The 20,904-nt window shown below is 53.3% G+C and overlaps 2 protein-coding genes across 3 annotated transcripts; one reads left to right on the top strand and one right to left on the bottom strand.

Moving 5' to 3' along the window:
• The first annotated feature begins 2,340 nt into the window (after positions 1–2,340).
• PPDPF (pancreatic progenitor cell differentiation and proliferation factor) lies at positions 2,341–4,966 on the top strand. 2 transcript variants are annotated; one of them, XM_032127228.1, is made up of 5 exons: positions 2,341–2,454; positions 3,222–3,310; positions 4,114–4,188; positions 4,353–4,449; positions 4,649–4,966. In XM_032127228.1, exons 2-5 carry the CDS (start codon positions 3,256–3,258, stop codon positions 4,758–4,760), a joined length of 339 nt encoding a protein of 112 aa, XP_031983119.1. In that variant the 5' UTR covers positions 2,341–2,454; positions 3,222–3,255; the 3' UTR covers positions 4,761–4,966. The 2 variants fall into 2 exon arrangements, with proteins under 2 accessions (XP_031983119.1, XP_031983118.1); XM_032127227.1 differs by lacking the exon at positions 2,341–2,454 and adding an exon at positions 2,574–2,775.
• Positions 4,967–10,103: 5,137 nt separating this feature from the next.
• LOC116452757 (tyrosine-protein kinase Srms-like) lies at positions 10,104–18,018 on the bottom strand. Its single transcript, XM_032127455.1, has 8 exons — positions 17,539–18,018; positions 15,185–15,306; positions 14,159–14,325; positions 13,108–13,246; positions 12,458–12,616; positions 11,376–11,557; positions 11,065–11,221; positions 10,104–10,697 (listed from the first exon to the last, which is right to left on the bottom strand). Exons 1-8 carry the CDS (start codon positions 17,892–17,894, stop codon positions 10,504–10,506), a joined length of 1,476 nt encoding a protein of 491 aa, XP_031983346.1. The 5' UTR covers positions 17,895–18,018; the 3' UTR covers positions 10,104–10,503.
• Positions 18,019–20,904: the final 2,886 nt, after the last annotated feature.

Genomic DNA, 20,904 nt, shown 5'->3' with positions numbered 1-20,904 from the left:
CAGAAAAAAAATCCTGTGCACTTTCCTCCTTAAATCACAATAAAGATCATAAAACCCCCAAAAACAAGGAAATAATCCTCAATAGAACAGAGCTTACACTGACAAACTGCATGAAATCTTCCTTCTGGTGTTTCCTTCCCCTCCTTTAATTTAGTTGCAAACTAGGTTGGAATAAATTCTGGAGTCTCCAAACACGCATTGAGATGAGTGAGACACAGGGAAAAATCTGCTTAGAAATAATTTGTATGTAAGGCTGCATTTTCCAAGCAATACTCTGACTTCATGTCCCCATGAGAAAGACTCCGTTCATCATCTAAAAGGCTGTAATTAATTGGGAAAAAAAATTACAGGGTGATTACTGGGACACACATGGGAGGTGAGATAGACTATTAAATTTATTTCCAAGAGGAGATGTGGAAAGTATTAAATTTCCTTGTCCAAGTAACCTTAGTTAATATACATTGATCAACTAGTGCTTCGGATATGTGCACGGCTTATCAGTTTATCAGCATCTCAAGGTTTTGTGCCAATTGTTCTCACATGTTCTCAATAAAATAATAATAGCAAAAAGGACAAAAAAATAAATGGGAAGATCCATCTTTCAGTGACTACTACCACCTCAGTAGATCAATACGTGTCATAAAATTCTTATCACTTGGAAAACAGAAATCCTTTTATGGCAATAAATCTTTAGTATTTTAGTTATTTAGATCAGTCATGAGGGACCCAGGAAATTTCAGACAGGCACAGAAAAAAATCCTAAAATTAATCCAAAGTAATTGTGAAAACCATGTGATCTTATGTTAAAACTTTCACCTGTTTCATGGGTTTGAGACTTTTGTCCAGATTTTCAATGCCTATTTAATGGGACAGATTCTGATTTTACCTTGTGATGAAATTCTGTAAAGCAAGTAAAATAAAGCTAATGTGCTGTTTTATATTACTGCCAATCAGAGAATAGTCAAATCCTGCATTTTGGAATTGGAACATGACAACTGTCATAGCAAACAATACAATTTGTGCCAAATACAGGGTAGATTATTGCTGCTGCAAGCCATGAGCAATAGCAGGTGTTACAACACAAAGTCCTGTGGTTTTTGTGGGTTTTTCCACATTTCCACACTAGATCTCTTTTTTTTTTTTTTAGCTAGTAGAACAGGAAGTTGCCATGGCAGTGGACAGTGTGGCCTTCTTCTTGGGTCAGCTGGGGACATGGCTCACATGGAGTGTCCCCATGCTGGGGTGGTCATACCCCACTGAGAAACACACCCTCGGCCCTTTTACTGCCCCATGAGCTGAGCAGGGAGATCGATGCCCTGGAGCAACCCAGGGCTGCCTCCCCTGGCACTGGTTCCTCATTCTGGTGCTTAAAGAATAACTCCAGATTAATGAGAAAAAACACTAACCGGGGGAGGAGTGAACCTTGTTGCATTGGGAGTTTGTGCCAGAACCACCCCAGGCTGCAAGGTGGGCTCCCTTCTGCCTCCAATCCCTGAAATGGTTGAAGTATCACCCCCCCAAAAAATGCTCTTTTCCACAGCTGCACTCAAAGTGCAGGATTTTACTGGAGATCCTCAGTATGCTGGGCTGCAGAGCTCTGCTCTGGAGCATTACTGAATTTTAGGGGAGAAAAAAATGAGTAACATTTTAGGTATATCAAGTACCAAACTGCCTTTGCAGAGATACCCCAAGGCTCTGGCATCTCTCCGAGTGTTTCGTTCTCAACCCCATTTCCATTCCATACAGAAAGAAATTTTCTGTGAAGTTTCCGTTCCTCTTACACAGATCTGCTTCCTTGTACACACATCCATTGCCTTGTCTCTCCCAGACTCACGTCCCACAAAACCAGTGATTTATGGAGCAGGATTGTTCACCGGTGCCCAAACACGGAGGAGCTGGACTGTGGTGCAGGTTGTACTTTGGCCTTGTTGCAAGTTTATCCTCTGAAATAAAGCGTTCCTTCCCAAAACTGATAAAGCCCAGCCAGCTTGGAATCCCTCGAATCCGTATTTATTTATTTTTCATGTTTACCCTCATGTAAAAGGCGGCATCGCTTGAAAGGAGAAAAAAAAAAAAAAAACAAAACTTCACCAGCTCAGAACGGGAGCTGAACCACCTCAAAGGCGAAGGGCGGGCAGGATTTCCAATCCCCTCTCTCCGGGATCCGGGCGTTGTTGGGGCGTTCCGCGGCGGCTCCGCGCGGCCTTGGGGGCTGTCCCCGCTCCCCGTCGCGACAATCGCGACCCCTCGGGTGGCAGGGGCGTGTCCGGCCACGCCCCCGCTGCCATTGGCGGCCGCCGGGAGGGCGCGTCCGGAGCGGATAAAGGCTCCGTGCGGGGGCGGAGCGGCAGCGCCGCGGCTCAGGCCGTGCGGTGCGAGCGGACAGCGGCCGCCGCCCCGGACCCCCTGCACTGCCCGCCGGACCCCGCACGCCGGACCCCGCACACAGCCCAGGTGCGCTGCCCGCGGGGGGAACGGGGCGGCCCCGAGCGAGCGAGCGATCGGCGCGTTTGCTTTGCCAGGGGGCTGCGCTGGGACTTGCCCGTGCCTCGGTTTCCCCGCTGAGGAAAGGTTGCTTCTCCCGGATGCGGCTCGGTGTCCGCCAGCTGTTGGCAGCTGGGACGTTTGGCCCCCTGAGCCTTTTTAAGAGCTTTCTTGGGGAAGAAGGGGTCAGACTGTGGGAAGAGTCAGCTGCTGGCAGGAAGGTGGTTTGTACCCGGAAGAGGCAAAAAACTTCCCCAGTTCAGAACATTTCACCACATTAAAGGCAGGCAGGTTTGTACCGGCTGTGGGTGATGGGGAGGCTGCTGAGGACAGGCTGGGGCTGGAGCTCCTTGCAGGAACAGCCCCGGTATGTGCCCCAGCTGAATGTTTCTTTGCTCCTTATGCAACATCCGCCTGGGATTTTGTAACTCCAGATGTTGATCCAAGGAGGGGAGCTGGATTTCTGCAAGAAAAACACCCTGGAAGGAGGGGGGGTCGGGAAGGGGCTGTGCAGACTGTGCTCTGGGCAGGCGGTTGTGGATGAGGGGAATTATTTTGGTTTTGCACATAGCTCTTGGAGCTCTGTGGATTTAATCCACGTGCAGTGAGCACCAGCCGCCGTTCCCACTGCAGGGTTGCACGTCCCTTTTCTCCAGAAGTCACATTGGTTCCATTTACACCCCTGCAGCTTTCGGGGGTGCAGGGGTGGGTGCTGACAGCTGCCTCTGTGCTCCCAGGTTTAGATCTGCACAAGAACCAAGATCAGGAACCATGGCATCCATTCCATCCAGCGGCTCCCTCATGGCCACGCACAACTATCGCAGAAGTAAGGGCAGGCTGGGGGCCGGCGTGGGCTTGGGGTGGTGGGTGAGCATATGGGGGATCTCTGCCAGGTGTGGGGGATGTGGCTCCTGCAGAGATGGAGCTGAGCTCAGGTCTGTGCTTTCAGCTGCAGCCCCATGTGAGCATTTGCTGAGAAAAGGGGACAGCCAGCAGTGTCTGTGCTGCTGCCCAAGCCCCCCTTTGGGCCCCCCAGCCCAGCTGTACCAGCTGGTGAGGGGGCTCAAATCTCCTTCACTTGTTATGAGGGTTGTAGGGGCCAGAGTGGATGGTTTCACCTTGCACTTTCACCTTGCACTTTCGTTCAGAAATGAGCTGCTAAACCAGTCTGGGCAATGGTAGCTCCTCGTACCTCAGCCAGGGGAGACTTTCTGGTTTAATGGATTGCTTAAACCAGAGAGAATTAAAGGATTCCCCCTGAGCTGAAACAAGCAGCAGGCTCGTAGCTGTTGTACTAAAAGCACATGGATTATACACAGGAATTTGCATCCTCATGGCCTCAATTCATCTGCAGAGGCCTCTCAAAGCCACTAAACTATGTCCTTGGGGTTGCAGGTTTTTTCCTACAGAGGTGTTCAGGTGTTTTTCTGCTCCCTGCTCTTGGAATCTCCACAGTATTCCCTTCTAGTGGTTTTTATTGGCCTGGCCCTAAACTGGGCAAGTACTGGAGCGAATTAGTGATGAGGCTGAGCAATAGCACCCAGGGACAGCCATGCCAAGGCTGTGCTTTCCTTCTTGTGGCATGACCATGGCTCAGCAGTGGTTCTGATGGCCATGATTTTTCCACAGGGCGCCTGAGCTCCACATCCAGCACCAGCTCCTGCAGCTCAGAGTACTCTGGGGAGGTCATCCCCCATGGCCCGGGTAAGTGTCACCTGTCGTGGCCCAGGGAGACACTGCTCCCAGTCCCTCCTTGGGAAATCTTACTGGAGGTGACCCAGCCTCTCCTGTGGGATGAGGCTGGGGTGGCCATGGGGCTGCCCAGGTTGCAGTGACCTGGGCTCTCCGTGTCATGCACTGCTCCCCAGACCTGCCCAAGTCTGACCCCGGCCAGTGGTGGGCCAGCTTCTTCTTTGGGAAGACGACTCACCCAGCCATGACAACGGTGTCAGAGTCCCAGGAGAGGTGAGTGCTTAGAGGTGACACAGGGGAGCACCAATGCAGCACCCAGGGCACTTGGGGACATCCCCGCTGCATCCCCGAAGGTGCATTCTGACCCAATGAGCCATGTCCATGCCCAGGGCTGCAGGAATAAATGCAGAGCAGTAATGCCACATTTCGGGGTTGGCATGAGTGCTGACTCTCTCTCTGCTCTGTGTTGCAGCTTGGGAGCTCTGCGGGTGGCCACAGGACCGATGGCCTGTGCCCTGGTGGCAGCCCCGGGCGCGGGACGGAGGCGCCACGTCAGCGAGTCCAGCGCGGGGCCCTCGGTGTGAGCGGGTCGGCGGCTGCTCCCCCCCTCCCCTGTAGAGTAGCTGGCTGCTCCAAGGAAAAGGTGCTGCTTTCTGATGGAGAAGTGCAGCAACCCCGACGATTCCACTCCAGCCTTTTTTACTCTCTCTCAGTGTAACTAAGCCCTCCCAAAGCTTTTCCTAAACTTGTACAATGGCAACGAATAAACTTGAGCAGCCTTTTAAAACGCTGTGGGTTGTTCTTTGTCTGTGGAGGGGGGAGCAGAGCGGTGCTGGGGGTGTTGGTGGGGCTGGACCAGGACACCGCACGGCTCCTGGCCGCAGAGCAGGATGCAGTGGTGCCAGATACCACGTGCTAGCCTGACTCACTGGGCCGTGTGTGTTTTGCACGTGAGGAGGATCTGGCTGGGCTGTGGTGGTGTTGCAAACGCCTTCCCTCACCCTCTTCTCTCCTTACTTGGCTACACAGCCTGCCCCTGCTGGCACTGAACTTGTTTTGCTCCCCAAACACGTGGCTGCCCTGCTCTGCTTTGGTACCTCGAGGGGCAGGAGCGAGTGCCAGGGCCTGAGCAGGTGTGGCTGGGGGGAGGATTTGGGTGCACAGTGACCCCTCCATAATGAGGAGAGAGATACGGCTTGCTCAGGACATGCATTTTGTGGATCTGGATATCGGGCCGGAGCTCATGGTGTGGATGGCAGCTCAGGGGCTGCACTCGGTTTGGCAGCCCTGGATCCCAGCTGGCCCATGTGTTGCACTGCCCCAAGTGCTGTTTTGCCTGATTTTTGCCTGCAAATTACTCAGTTTGGCTGTTTGATCCTTCTGAGAGCTGGGAAAACAAGAGCCTGCAGGTGCCTGCATGAAGGGAGCAACTTTGTTCCTGCTGGAAAGTAAAAAAACTTGGCAGAGGTTGATTTAAAGGTGCCAAATGTTCCTGCTCTGCTTCTCGGCACAGCATGGGGAGTGGGGCTGTCCCTGCGTGCACCAGGGGCTGCAGCTGAGGCCATGGGACCCTTGAGCGATGATTTTTCCCTCCTGGTGTCCCAGGCAGGCAGGGAAAAGGGCAGGGAGCAGCTGGGGGCACGTGGCTGCTCTGTTTTCTGTCTGCTCTGCAGGGGCATCCAGGGTCACTTCCAGCTCTGTTGTTTCTGACAGTGGAAAGTGTTGAGTAAGCTTTTCACTGAGCTCTGCTTCCCCAGGCACGGGTCCTTGTTTTTGGGGCAGAGGGTCTGTGTCCCCTGTGCCTTGGAGGGGCCAGGGCAGCACTGGCACCTCTGCTCCCCCTGTGTAAGTGTGTGCATCCAAGGGGAATGGCTTCAGGGGGGTTCCAGCAGTCTGGAACAGTTTGGACCCCAGGGGCTGCCAGCACCCTGAGGGTGACCCCCATGTTCATGGCAGCAACTGATCGGATGTGACTTCCAGTGGGGCAGCAGACTGCTGTTGTTGGGAGGGCGGCACATCCCAGGAAGCACATGGCAGCCTTTAAACTTCCCTAAACATGGGGAAATAAAGATAAAATAGACCCTTTCTGAGAAAGAGCGGGCAAGGCTGGTTGGAAAGTGTGGCTGTGGCACCTCTCCAGGGTCTTCCCATGCCCCAGCAAAGCCCTTTGAGTGCTGCTCACCCCCAGGCTGCCTCAGGGATCTCCTCTGATCCTGGTTCCTAGCAAAAGCCACATATTTTGGAGAGACAAGTATTTTTTTGCAAGCCTGGAAATCAGTGTGGACACACAGAGGTAAAGTCAATATTACTGTATTTGCTTGATCATGGAGGGACAAACCCAGCAACTGTCCCCAGGCACCCAGGGGAGGCAGTCACAGAGCAGAGGCACCAATCCTACATCCCTGGCTTTCATCTGGGCACATTCCCCAGCCTGATCCAACTCTAACTGAGCTGCTCTGCGATGCCATGAGCACATGGATGCTCCCCTATCCAGGTTTTGGATGCTGGATGGCAGTTAAGTTCATTCCCACATTGCTCTGGGGTGGGTTGGATTTACAGCAGGGACTGCAGCACCTGTCAGTGGCTGCCCTTGTGCCCATGGTTCCCTGTCCAGTGAAGCAAAACTGCCTGGAAAAACCCTGCAGAATCCAAGGCTGTGTTTCTGAATGTCTGTGAAGTGTCACAGACTCAGACTCCTTCTCTGCTGGGAGTGAAGATACAGGGAGAGTCCAGATGCCCCCAGATGTGCTCCTGGGCAGCTTCATGGCATTTTTGAGGGCAAAGCCCTTGGCATTGCCTTTTTTGCTTGGGGTTGAAAGGCTTTTAGGCTCTTTCTTTCCCCTTCACAGCATTCAGACATATTTTGGAAAAGCATTTGACAGCCAAGCATGTTTATTTTTGTCCTGTTTCCATCTTCACTGCTGTGGGTGTCTCTCTTCTCAAGTAACAAGTGATGAGAGAAAACTCTCATTTCACAATGTCGTGGAACAGCCTCAGGTTGTGCCAGGAGAGGTTTAGGTTGGATATCAGGACAAACTTTCACACTGAAAGAGTTACCAAGCATGGGAACAGGCTGTCCAGGGCAGTGGAGTCCCCATCCCTGGAGGGGTTTAACAGACCTGTGGATGTGGCACTTGGGGTTAGTGGTGGGCTCGGCAGTGCTGGGGGAATGGTTGGACTCGATGATCTTAGAGGGCTTTTCCAACCTAAGTGATCCTATGATTCCAGCTGATTTCCTGTGTCCTCATACTGCTGCTGTGGTGGGATAGCAAGGGAAACATTGGGCAGTAGAAGCAAGACAATCAAAGGGGTTCCCCATACACAGCACCCCTCCCTAAGCAATCCCCTTCTTCCTATAGGGCTTGATATTGGAGGGGCAAGCACGCACCTCCCATGGCATCAAATCCACTGGGACTGATGTGCCCACCTCTGCTCCCTCTGTGGTGTTTTGACTGTTGTTAATTCACATATTTGCTCAAAACTCGCTGGTGTTTTCTGCTCACTCTCATCCCTTGCAGCAGCCCTCGTGCCACCCCGCCACCTCCAGTGAGAAGTATTTCTTTACATTCCCTGCCTCTTGCTGCTGGGGGTTGTTTTGGTTTGGTTTATTTCCCTCCAGCAGCCTTGCTTCCCCCTCACCCTTCAAAGGCTGACGTGGGACCTTAAAAATAGAAATGAGCTGTGCAGCTGAAATACATCGCATTAGCCTGAGGCTGCTTCCAAATGCCACTGGGTCAAGGCTCCGATCCTTGAATCTGCAAACGGGGCACATGCCAGGCTGCAAATGGAGCAGGAGATACCTGTAACAACAGGACCAACAACAAGATTTGCAATGCCCACTCTGGAGTGGTTCCAGAAGGACTGGGACCCCAGCATTCCTGCCTTTGTGGAATGGACTTAAGGAAAAACCTGGTTCCATTTTTTTGGGGGGAGAGGGGCTGCAGTGCCCAGCCCAGGCTGAGATCCTGGCAGCAGATAGGAAAATCTGGGCTCCCCACCCCCGGCCACCAAGTTTATCTACTTTTATAAAGCAAGTAAGACTCAGAGAAATGCCAGAACCCAGCAGACCATGCTGGAGGGAAAATCCAGGCTGCGGATTGGCTTTTCATGCAGCAGAGGAGGAGGAGGAGGAGGAAGGAAAACTGCTGTGGGGCAGCACCGTGTCATCACATCCCCATATTCCCCCTCCACATCCCCAAGAGGTCACCGTGACTGCTGAGTGACCTGGTTTTGGGCCATATGTCTGACGGGCTGGTGCCCTGCCAGCCCCACGGGCTTCTCCAGGTACCCCACCATAGACGGCTGAGCCCCACACCAGCCCCATCACCCCATACACACCCTTCTCCTCCTGCTTATTTTTGAGCTCCATCTGGTGTTAGCCTGACCTGCAAATTTACTGTCTTAATTGCTGTTCGACAGCCTGGTCTAGAGGAAAGTGTCCCTGCCCATGGCAGGAGGCTGGAACAAGATGATCTTGAAGGTCCCTTCCAACCTAAACCATTCTGTGATTCTGTGCTACATCAGACCCACCGTGCCTGCACCAGGCATGTTCCTGCCCTTCCTTAGTGTGCCATAGCCCTTCACCTGCTGGATATGGCTTCAGTCTTTAGTTTCCTGCAGGAGAGGACCTGGGCTGTGCATGGGTGTGCTCTCTGCTCCAGTGTTTGATCAGGCTGCAAAATGTTTGAGTAAGGTGAGGATTTCCTCTTGCAACCATGCCCAAACCCAGCCTGGTACTTTTTCCACCTGGGAACACTCTAACCAGGAGCTGCTGCCTTCCCAGGACAGGGCTGCAGCTCTGTGGGCATGAACAGAGCAGGCTTTATCCCACCCCTAAACCACATTCCTGCCTCCCCTTTCCAGGCCCCTCGTGCTTGGAGGCTTGTTCAATTAACAGCCAGACTTGTTTCTGCTCTTCTGCGCAGCACGGATGCTGCCCAGGCGTGGGGAGTGTTGCATAAACTTTATTAACTTTATAAATTTCAACGCTGCTGTTGGCTCAGTCCCACTGGTCACCTGCAAACAGGCAAAATGGGCTTGTCAGGAGGAATTCTAAACCTCTGCCAGTTGCCTTTCACCCACAGCATGTCTGCTCCTGCCACCAGTGCCACAAATGTGTTAGGGCTCCAACAGCCCCATTCAGGCTGCCCCTGCCTGCACCAGCCTGGAGCCTTGGCATTGCTCCCAGTGCTGCTTTTCCATGTGTTCTTCCACTGCTGCCAAGGACAGCCCGGCCTCTGGGAGAGTGCACGGGCAGGGGGGCAACAGGGACTTGGCTGGAGCAAACTCTGCCCCGGCTTGGGAGGGACCAGAGGCTCAAGGTCCCCCTGCAAGGCCATATCCTGGGATCAGGGAGGAGCTGGGGGCAGTGGGAGTATCTCTTGGCCTGTCCCATGGGTGGGATAAAGAGAAAAACAGGGTGATGTAGTGTTTTACCTTTGCTGCCTGCATGTGGGATAAGGAGGCATTCAGTATTTGAACCCAGACATAGATTTTTCTTGGAATAGCCACACGATGGTGAGTGAGACAAGAACCCAGAGTGGAGCAGCCCAGTCAGGAGCTGACTGTGCAGAGTCCTTGGGGCATGTGGGGCTGCTGCCTGGGAAAGGGGCAGCAGAGGCACACAAGGATACTTGGATGAACAGAGTCCAAAGAGACACAAGAATGGTTTTATCTGTGGTTGCAAGAGTGGGACTGGTTGCAAATCAGTGCTTCCTTGAACCTGTCCTTGATGGATTCCTTGAATCCATCCCTGAAAGTTTTCACATCCAGGTTGGATGGAGCTTGGAGCAGCCTGGTCTAGTGGAAGGTGTCCCTGCCCGTGGAACTTTAAGGACCCTTCCAACCCAAGCTGTTCCATAATTCCTGGGAGGGAGTTTCAGCATGCTGAGGGAGGAGCATCCAGCAATGCCCTGCAAGGACTCCTGTGGGTGGATGCACACACATTTATTGATAAATACACCGAACACACACTACAAGATAAGCAGAGCCACAACTGAACATGAACTGCAAACCTTCACGTTGGTGTGGGGAGCAGCAGGGACCTCCCACCCTACTGAGCAAATGAAGATGTAAACTCAGAGTGATGCCTCTGTGGGCCTTCTCCAAACTGTTACACAGCCAAGCACTGGCAACGAGTTCTCCACAGATTGCTGCTTTTTCCCTTGGCCGCCTCCCTGCACCCTGACTGTGAGGGACCACATGCTGTTTTTTGGGGGGATGTGCTTTCCTTGTAGGCCTGTCAGAGGGCAAACCAGAAGGAAGGAACTTCTTGGCAAGAGCTGGCCTGGAGGGGCTTGTGCAGGAAGGATGGTGGGAAGGGGTCCCTCAGGAGAGGGAGCTGAGCAGCCGCCTGTAGATGAAGCCCAGCTTCTCCCGCAGGGCCAGGAAGGTGGGACGCTCCTCCGTGTTGCCGCTCCAGCACTCCAGCATGATGCTGTAGATCTCGGGAGGGCAGGGGCTGGGCCGGGGGAGGCGGTAGCCCCTGGTGATTTGCCGTACGGTTTCTTGGTTCGTCATTCCTGCAAGGAAGAAGATGCCCCTAGTCTGACGTCCCCAAAGGATGCCCTGAAGGTACACATGCAGTGGCCAAGATGTGACTGGTGATGCTGTGAAATGGTGTCTCTCTGCCAGAGGGGTGGTAGAAGAAAGGATGTGGGAGAGCCAGACAAACTTCCTGCCCCCAGCTCCTGCACCCACTCTGCAGCCACTGAATATCCCTCCAAGCCATACCCTAAGTGGACAGTAACTTTCTCATGCTCCAGAAGCTGCTTCCATATCCCTTGGGGAAGTGACAATATAACAATTCACGACACTCTGGTTTTGGGGATCATGGGTGAGCTGCCCAGCAGATGGATGGAGGGCACAGGAGTGGGGTGGCAGCCTTACCTTCATAGGGGATCTGTCCATACGTGAAGACTTCATAGAGCAGAATCCCGTAGGACCAGACGTCGGACTTGAGAGAGTAGGTGCGGTAGTTGGCTGCCTCTGGGGCTGTCCACTTCACTGGGATTTTAGTGCTGCTGCTGGTGGAATAAATGTCATCCTGAAAAGCAATGGGAGATGGGACATGAGGGATGGGGTGATCAACAGAGACATGGTTTTTGGGGAAAGTGGACAGCAAGGAATGGCTCCAGCATGGGGCAACTTTATGAGCTGGTGGGTAGGAGGGAGGGAACAGAGCATCCCGCTGAACTGACCTTGAGGAGCCGGGCAAGTCCAAAATCGGCAATTTTGCAGGTGAGTTCCTCTCCCACAAGGATGTTTCTGGCTGCCAGATCCCGGTGGACAATGTGCTTCTCCTCCAGGTACCTCATCCCATCCGCCACTTGGCAGGCGATATTGAGCAGGTGGGAGGTGCCCAGGGACTTCCCTTCAGGACCTGTTAATCCAGACAATCCAAGCATTGGGGGCAATCTATTATGGGGGTTCTGGTTTGGAAGGAGACCCTGTGCTGACAATATGGGACATGGGGAACATGTAAAACTTCAAATTTGAACTCCTAAACTGTCCTGGTTGTGCTGTGTGGGACGTTCAGCACTGCCATGTGCTCCTCAGGCATGGGACAGGGGCAGGCTCTGAAGAGCACCAAGGACACAGATATCCATGGCTTATTCAAAGCCAAAGGTGACCTTCTGCCATGCAAATCTCCCTCCAGGCCTCTGAACCTGTTGTACCTGCAAGCTCCAGCTCCTCCGGCACCAAGTGCTGCTGGAGCCGCAGTCAGAAACAAGGTCAGTGTGGGTGGGAGGGGGAGTACCCTGTAGAGAAACAGGTCTTGGTGGGAGCGGTTTGTTTTGTTTGCTTTTAAGGCAGATTGTGCTGGGTCAGGAAAATAAAGGCCAAGAAAATTAAACTGGGTAATGAGTGGTCCATGGCCTGTTACGAGCTCTGCACACAAACAAACCCATGGGGAGGTTTGGCTGTTTCATTCCTAAAGAAGGTGGAGTTGCCCAAACATGGCAGTGAGATTTCTGTGCACTGGTGGGAGTTGGCAGACCATGGGTGGGTGGAGAAGGAGGGACAAACGTCCCAACCAACATGCTTGGCTCCCAAGGGTTGATACAAACCCAGCCCACGTGGACACCCAAAGGATCATGCCAGACTTTGTGATCCCAAGACCATCTCCACCAAGTGCCCATGGATTGCTGTGTTATCCAAACAGGACAGAAACCAGACTGGCACTCTCTTAGGGTCCCCATTCGGATTCACAGGGCGATTCTGGGGCACAGGAAGCAGTGCCCCAGGATCCCCCATCCCGTGGGGCCAGCACAGCACTCACTGTTGAGGTAGCTGTGGAGGTTGCCTTTGCACATGAGCTCAGTGATGATGTACACGGGCTCCTCCAGAGAGCACACAGCGTGCAGCTGGATCAGTTTCTCATGTCTCAGGCGCTTCAGGTTCTGAATCTCCTTGTTGAAGTCTTCTGCTTTCATGTCAGCTGCGGGAAAAAGCCAACACAGCCCTTGTGAGCCACTTTCTCACACGATGTTGGGACCTCAGCACCTCCAGCTGGGATGAGGACCGTTTTTACCTCCTCACGTCCCCCCCCCCCCCCCCCCCCCCCCCCCCCCCCCCGCTCTCAAAGCTCAGGTGTGCACAACCTGTGTCTCAGAGCTGATGTTTTCCATGGGGCTTTGGATCCCATTTTCAGGATCATAGTTCCATCAGGATTTTATGTATCACAAACCCATTTGACTTGACATGATGTCACTTATCACGAACCCACTGGCTGGAGCCATTTTATAGGGATGCAGCCCAAGCTTAGGTTTGTGCACAGAAATATTCCAGTGGCTCCTGGCCAGGTCCTACTGCAGTTTGCCTGATAAAACAGTCACAGTGACCAAGAGGATGAGGAAATGAAGGAGGGTGAATGATACAGCAGTGAACAAGACTCAGCTGGCCACGGTTAACATCTGATTCTCCACATACCTTTAATGATCTTGATGGCCACCGGCACCGTGTTCCTCCACAGCCCTTCCCACACCTCTCCAAAGTAGCCCTCTCCCAGCTTCCTCCGCAGGGTGAACTCCCAGCGCGGCCGCTCCCAGCTGTCCCTCTCGGGGGGAGTCTGCCAGATGGACATGGAATGGCACGCTTGGACCAGCCAGCCAGGCAGGACCTGCTGATGGAGCCTGCACCAGCCCTTGGCGCCCACAGAGGAGCAGGGCACGATGCTTCACCAGCTGTGTGCCCAGGGGCTGAGCCCGAGCACTGCCCTTCCCTCAATGTTCACTGTGGGCACAAAACACCTGGGGCATCCTCTGCATGACCCCTGCTGGGAGCCCAGGTGTGCAAGGGGGAGAGTTTGGAGACTACACAAAATACCAGGAGTTCAAGTTATAATTCACTCCTCATCAGACCTCAGAAGTGCCTTTTCTCCATCTCCACCAATAAATAAAAATGAGTGAATTAATATTATTGCATATTATGGCTGATTTAGACTACAGCTCATTAAGCCTTTCTTTTATCCCACACCTTTCAATTTCGCTCTTGGATTATTCACATGGTTAATTGCTATTTCCAAGTCATAATCAGTGGATGGAACTCTAATCAGGAAATGAGTTGGCAATTTGGGATTAATACTGTAATTAGACTTATGAGTGCTGCACTAATTGGTATGAAAACTTTATAAAAGCCATGTGTTTTTTTCTTATATTCCCAGGAAAAAATTGGAAGCATGGGTATTTCCAGAATCCATAGTGAAGGGGATTGTAACAACTTGGTTTCCAGTCTTTGAGATGGAGAAGACATTGCAGAAAATGGCTGGTCAAAAATGCATATAAATGCCATGCCCAGCCTTAACATGGCTGATGAAAGGTGATGCTGGCAGCTATACTAATGGTGGGCTTTAAATTTAGTTTAATAAAGCTCAAAACCCAAATGGACAGCCTAATTATTTCTAGTTTCCCTCGTTTCCCTTTCCTTTTTTCCATCCCGGTGACCCCAGGGAGCAGGGCTGAGCTGTGCCTGGCCTACGCACCGCGGGGCTGCAGGGCTGCAGCAGGGGGCTCTGGATGACCTTCCAGTGCTCCGTGTAGAAGGCGAGGAGCTCCTCCATGTTGGGAAAGGGGTGTCCCTTCTGGATGTAGAGACTGCCCCTGGGGCTCTTGCAGATTCGGAAGTGGCTGACCTTCGTGTGGTTGCGCACTGTGGGGAAGCCCAGGTTGGGGGAAACTCAACTCATGCAAAGATCAGCCCCTGCCCATCTCCCTGCTTGACTTCACCCTCTCTCCTTTCCAGATTCCCAGTCTTTTAATTAACCTAAAGCAACACAGCTCTCCCCTGGACTGCTCCATCCCACTCCCCACATCCCTTCTGCTCCCACCTCCTGGCCCAGAGGACTCCTGGCCATTGTGAGCCAGGCTCCTTGGACCATACAGCTTTATTATCAGGGATAATTAATAAGCTTTATTGTCAGGCATAATTCCACCATGGGCTGCTCAGAGAATAGTGGAGCTGCTCAAAGAGGATAAACCAGGGGCAGCTGTGACTCCCACAGCCCAGAGACTGAAGGTGGGATGTGGAGTTTGCCATGGTTTTCCTAGGATTGCTTTTATGGGGATAAAACCAGATCATAATGGCACTCTGGTCCAAAACCCCCTGAATTCGGATTTCAGTATGTGGGAGCAGCCCAGGCCCTGGTAATCTGGAGTGGCAGCATATTTTTAAACAACCGTCAGATGACAAAAGCTGCTGGAATGAAACCCTGGAAGTTAGTGCCACGAAACCATCATCAGGCTGCAGTGAAATGTTTATGGCTTTCATACCCCGGACAGGAGCCACGCACTTTCTTTTGCCACAGTGATTCAACAATCCATCCCTGCTCTGTTAACTTTCCCCTTGCCTTCAGAAAGCAGCCAATTCCCTTCAACAAGGTGCTGAAAAGTGCTTTAAACGTACTCCCCTGTTTTTGACCCCGTGCTAAGCAAACCAGGATTTGCCCCTCAGGAACAGCCTGCTACCTTTCCCTGTGCTAATTTTATCTGAATAATTGCCACAAAGTCACCTGAGAGAGAGTACTCGCCCTTGCTGCTCTCGCTGTCCCGGACGAGGAAGGAGCCATGCTGGTTGGGAGGCGAGAGGAGGAGCTGCTCCGCTTCGTTTCGGCTGATCTTACTGAAGTACCAGCTGGGGAGCAGAGCAGAGGGGTCAGAGTGGTGCAAGGGGTTGCTGCACAGATGGGTCTGTATCCATTTCAGGGGATCCTGTACCTCCTGAGCCAGACAGGGGGAGCAGCTGCTGTGATCCCACTGTTTGCTCATCCCTACAGCCACCAAGCAAGTGGCACAGTGGCCAGTCTGTGTCTCAGAGCCTGTAGATGTGGCTGCCTGTATCAGGGCTGTTCCAGGCAGTGCTTTACAGGCACTTGCTGCAGTTTATTGAGGCTCACTGCCTGCAGACCATTTCATAGAATCAGAGAATCCCAGAGTGGTTTGGGTTGGGAGGGACCTTAAAACTCATCTCGTTCCACCCCTCCTGCCATGGGCAGGGACACCTTCCACTAGACCAGGTTGTTCAAAGCCCCATCCAACCTGTTCTTGAACACTGCCAGGGATGGGGCATTTCCTCCATCATTGTCTGGACACTGCTGTATCAAGCTGTCCAGGTCTCAGGTCCATCCCACACCCGTGAGGTTCACACTCTTGGTCTGACAGCCTGTGGTAAATAAAGCACCAACCACCTGGTGCTGTGTGGAAGGTGCTCTGGAGAGGCTGTCCCTGTGTCCTGCCATGAGAGCAACATCTGCAGGCACAGGATCACTTTGCACTTCTTGACCTGCAGCTCATGGGCAGAACCGGCTCTGAGCCCATGAGCAAATGGCATCGATGGAAACATCCCTGGCAATTGCCTTTTGCTGCTCCAGCTGTGGCAGCACTGTCTGGGGACTTCACAGCACCAAGCCGGGGGGAGGACCCAGCCAAATCCCTCTTCTGTGTCATATCACTGAGATTCATCACTGAATTCCTGTAAGGAAAGGCAGGTTGGCTGGCTGGCTTCCGACATAGAGGGAAGCACAGGAAGAGGCAGCCTCATCCAGCCTAAGGCAACCAGGACGTGAGAAGCCGAAAGTTTCGTCATTAGCTGGGATCGCCAGCGTCTGAGAAGCCGCGCAGGAAATTACATGTGATGAGGTGAACAAATTACCACCCAGCTCCGACCTGCGGCTCCGCGGAGTCTGTGCGCTCACGGCTTGCTCCGGCTGGGAAGCCGGGCACATTCCTGCCGTCTGCCTTCCACGCCGTGGCATCGCCCTTGTCCCTGTCCTCGAGATGTGGCTGGGCACCAGCTGCTCACGGATGGTGCTCACACATGTACACACACGTACACAAACACACACACGCTCCGCTGTAGCCTGCCCAAGGGTCCCGTGCCATGGGAATAAGGCAGGGAGCCGACCCCACGGTCCACACCGGTGTGGTCCCAGCACAGCCCAACCAGACTGGATTTGCCTTCCTCAAAGCACGCGCAGGGAGGGTCTCTCGCATCCCACCGGTTCCCATCACTGCCCCTGCACATCGGGGGCTCTTCCCGGGCTTCTCCCGCTCCTCTCCTTTACCCGGCTCAGCACAGGGCGAGCGCGGAGGGGTCTCCAGGGTGCCACGCCCGCCCCAGCTCTGCGCTGCCCGCACTCGGCATGTCTCAGGGCCGAGTACAGAGGGAACAGCAATGTCTCGGGGCGCTTTGCCCGACGTGTCGGGACCAGGCTGCCTTATGCAACGAGGAGCCTGGGCTTTCTCCAGCTGCCAGAGGGCTGAGACATCCCCCGAGCTCCGTGTCGGCTGGGAGAGGCACCGACCGGGAGGAAGCCCCCAGCCCTGGGTAAGCAGGATGGCAGCAGCAGAGCTCTGGGCTTCCTGGCAGGTACCAACCCAAACTGCTTCTTCCCGTGCTCCCAAGCCCTTTGGAGCCGGCAGGGCTCAGGTACAAGTTTCCCCAGTTCCCTGCCTTCCTCCTGTCTCCCCTTTAACGCAGAACAACAGGGAGAGGAGCCGGAGCAAGCAGGAGCCTTTGCACCCCTGCCCACCATCACACCGCATCGCAGCCCAGAGCCACAGTGCGAGAGTGATGCAGCCAGGAAGGAGCACTGGCATCTCTCCCCGCTGGCGCATCCCCCAAATCTCACTTGCTGTGCCCAACACCTCCACTCCACTGCCACGAGCTGTAGGGGCTGCAGGGCAGGGATGCCCAGGGGAGGGCAGATCCCCGCTCAGCCCCAGCGCTGCTGATGGCCAAAGCAGGGGATGAGGATCTGGTGCTCCGTGCCGCTGGGGAGGGTGAGCACTGCCTTTCCCTGCGCAGGGATGTGCTACCCTAGCCCAGCCTCCATCCCTCTGTGGATCCAGAGCAGCGGATACTTACGGGCGGTGAGCGGAGGTGCCCTGGCTGAGGTTGGCCACGTAGGCAGCAGGGACGTAGCCCGTGGCCGGCTCCCCCAGCAGCCGCCGGGCTAGGACATACTCTCCCTCTTCTCTGAGGACACGCAGTTTGTCCCCTGCGCTTATGCTCAGCTCCTCGGCGCTCCGGGCTGTGAAAGCGTACAAAGCGATACAGAGAGAGGACTTGGGGATGAAGGAAATGGAAGTCGCCTCCGAGTTCAGCGAAACGGAATCAGAGCCAAGATACCCCAGCGAGCAGCTCTCCGTCACGGAGCGGGGACGGAGCTTGTTCCAGAAAGATGTCAGGAAGGTCAAACGCTTCCTGACGAACTGCTCCATCCCCGGTGAAGCGCTGGATGCGGTGGGCTATGCCACCGCGCTCCGGGAGGCCGGGGGAGGGGGGGGTGCCGGGCTCCTGCCGCCGGCCGGGAAGCTCATCCTGCCGGCCCGCGTTACCCGCACGCGTCTGGGCGCTCGCCGGCCCTTCCCGGCGAACTTCCTATTTCTGAAAGTGAAACTGGTTCATCTGGCGAGACGAGTCTGCAGGCGGGACGAGTCTGCAGGCAGGAGTCCCACGCTCAGAGCCACGGGCACATCTGGGAGACAGGCACAGCTGGAGCCGGGCTTGCTGCTCTCGAAGAAGAAGGAGGAAGGCTGTTGTTTTATTTAATCATTATTTTAAAGTGTGCTCTTTGCTTCTTACCGGAGCACCATAAACACAGCTCTCTGTTCTTCAAGCAGCTCTTGTCACAAGTGGCTGACTCTTGTTAATAGTCTTTATCTCACTTGTGTGGGAGGCTATTTTTTTTCCATAGGACAATAATTGCATCCACAAATGTGGGAGAGTTAAAACAGAATTAAGGAAATAACCTTAGAAGAGATCTGAAGTGTTTGGATATTTCCTGGGTGGATATTGTGGGGGTTTCTAACACCGGATCCTTTCTTCCTTCAGTCTACGATGACTTCCCAGAGTAACCCCACTAAAGCATTTGCCTCTTCACACTCATTCCCTGTTGCAGAGGGTCACTGGGGAATTCACATCCCAGAACCACCAGGGTCTGGTGATCATTCAGCTTCCATCAGAGATGGGTCCCACTCAGAAACAGGAGATCTTTGCCTGATGCAGGGCCAGCATGGCATCCAGAGCCAAGCCCTGGAATGCAGCCCCCAGCTTTCACTGTGTCAGCACAGCCACACTTCCCCAGCCCTGGTCACACTCGGACACTGACATGCTCCAATCCCCCTCCCAAATCCCACCGCCCACAGCCATCAGCCAAAGGACAGAGATTCCCCCCTCACGTCTTCCATGTGCACTTTAAGCCACCTGGAGATCACTGCTCTAGTGAGAAATCCCAACTCCAATCCCCCAGCCACCACCTGGACTTTGTCATTTAACTGTTCCATCTAATTAGTGGGAGTTTTGTGCCTGTCAACTCCACTCCTGGCCTTGAGTCCATTATTTTGATCCTCCTCTGCTTGCAGTTGGTCTTTGTAGCTCATTTTGGGTGTGTAGTTGGGATTTAAAAGAGGCTGCTTAAAAAGGAATATGAAAAATTAATTGTAGAAGTCTGGGCTGCCAACTGCAACCGTGTGGGGTGTGAGGAACAAGCTGGACCCACCCTTGGGTCAACAGCTCTAGACATGCTGTGTCCTGCATCCTGGGTGTCCCGTGATGGCCAAAAACCTGCAAAAGGATTTCCTTGTCTGGGTTTTGGACTCAGCAATTTCCTCACCCTCTCCCAGGCACAGACGCCCAGGGCAGAGGGCAGGAATACAGAGCACTCCTCAGCATGGCCTTTGCATTCCTGAACAGATGAGAACTGGGAAGAAAGGGAGTCTTTAATAAAATATTCTGCTCCCTCCTTATCCAAGTAGCACCTGAATATACGGGTAAGTCCCCCAAGATCTGCCCCCGTGCCCAGCTCACAGCCTCGCCCCCAGTGCCACACAGGGATGCGCAAAGTCTCCGTGCATTTTTCCCACTTCAGCATGAGGAGGGCAACTGAGGATGGGGCACAGAAGGGTTTGCAAACCAAAGGGAAGGGACATCCCCTCTGCTGTCCTTCTGCAGCCCTTGAGACCAGTGTGCTCCTCACGTCACACTCCATCAGGAGCAAAAGGGGCTGCTTGGTTGTGCCCTGAAAGATGATCTGATCAGATCCAGCATGGAACGTTTGTGCCTCACTGTTTTGAATGAGGACTTGCTGAACGTCTGGTCTGCAGAAAGAGACTGTGACCTGATTTACCTTTATTGACCTATGCCAGATTAGATTCTCCAGTGGTACCAGCGATAGACAAGTGCAGCTGATTTCCAACACGAAAGGCTTTGGATCTTCATTTGCACCTAAATGAAAGAGTACTTCCAAATGACAAACATCCCTGAGGACTAAATACTGCCTCTGAGCTGAGCCTACCAGACATGCAGAGCACAGACTCATCCCTGCAAACCTCTGTCTGCACAGGACACACACACAAAGCTCAGCTCCATGCCAGGAAGGAGATGATAAATCACAACCTTTTTCTAAGATCTTTTTTTTTTACTTTATTTTCCTATTCAGTTCCAGGAGCATCCCTGCTGCCTTGAATCCCTTTTGGTACTATAAAACACCTAAAAAAAGTAAAGAAGAAAAAGCATGTTCATAGAAGTTTCTGGTCCTTGTGCTGTGGGAAAGAAAGTGGGAGGAGGCAGGAAAAGTGATAAAGATAAGGAAGGTACAGAGATCTGATGGGTCAAGTATTTTCTCTTCAGTCCCTGTGGCCAGCTTACAAGGATGTATTAAAAAGCAATCTGTCCACAGATTTGGGGTTGTGGGTACACAGGGACTTCAGTTCTAGCACCACTAAAGAGCACCTCCAGAGAGCACCAAAACCAGCAGACCTGAGCAGCAGAGCTGCCTACACAGCCCTGGTTTGGCTGCAGAGCACTGGGGAGCCATAAACACAAACAGCACTTTGTGTACACCCGCGCGTCAAACACCACAGCATGGCCTCCCAGCCTAATTGACAGAAACCAGCAGCTCCCTTCCACTAATGAGAGTGCCCATTACACCTAATTAGCTGAGGTTCTATTCCAGGTCCTGTTACGTTTACACTCGAAATACATCTTCCAGCAAAGAGCCTTTTTGGAGGGGAAAAAAAAGGAAGAGAAGCATAATTCCAATTAAGCCCCTAAAGGGGCAGAAAGTTGGGGAATGCAGGTCATGCTGAGGAAAATGGTTTTGAGAAACGGTAAGTCACTCGTGGGGTCAGAGAATGTTCCACTTGTCACCAACGACTGGCAAAGCTCAGCTGGGGATCAAGGGTGGCCACACCGTGCCTGGCACCCCATCCTGAAACACCCAACCCTGAG

Source organism: Corvus moneduloides, chromosome 17 (genome assembly GCF_009650955.1).
Source record: "Corvus moneduloides isolate bCorMon1 chromosome 17, bCorMon1.pri, whole genome shotgun sequence".
Taxonomy (NCBI): Eukaryota; Metazoa; Chordata; class Aves; order Passeriformes; family Corvidae; genus Corvus; species Corvus moneduloides.
This window is presented reverse-complemented; position numbering and strand designations above follow the sequence as displayed.

Excerpts from the sequence above, each read along its gene's own strand:
- LOC116452757 (XM_032127455.1), bottom strand. The coding sequence starts at position 17,894 with ATGGAGCAGTTCGTCAGGAAGCGTTTGACCTTCCTGACATCTTTCTGG. Across the intron at positions 11,222-11,375 it reads GACTTGCCCGGCTCCTCAAG|GATGACATTTATTCCACCAG; the intron begins GTCAGTTCAGCG and ends ATTGCTTTTCAG. Across the intron at positions 10,698-11,064 it reads TGGACAGATCCCCTATGAAG|GAATGACGAACCAAGAAACC; the intron begins GTAAGGCTGCCA and ends TCTTCCTTGCAG.
- PPDPF (XM_032127228.1), top strand. The coding sequence starts at position 3,256 with ATGGCATCCATTCCATCCAGCGGCTCCCTCATGGCCACGCACAACTAT. Across the intron at positions 3,311-4,113 it reads CACGCACAACTATCGCAGAA|GGCGCCTGAGCTCCACATCC; the intron begins GTAAGGGCAGGC and ends ATTTTTCCACAG. Across the intron at positions 4,189-4,352 it reads GGTCATCCCCCATGGCCCGG|ACCTGCCCAAGTCTGACCCC; the intron begins GTAAGTGTCACC and ends ACTGCTCCCCAG.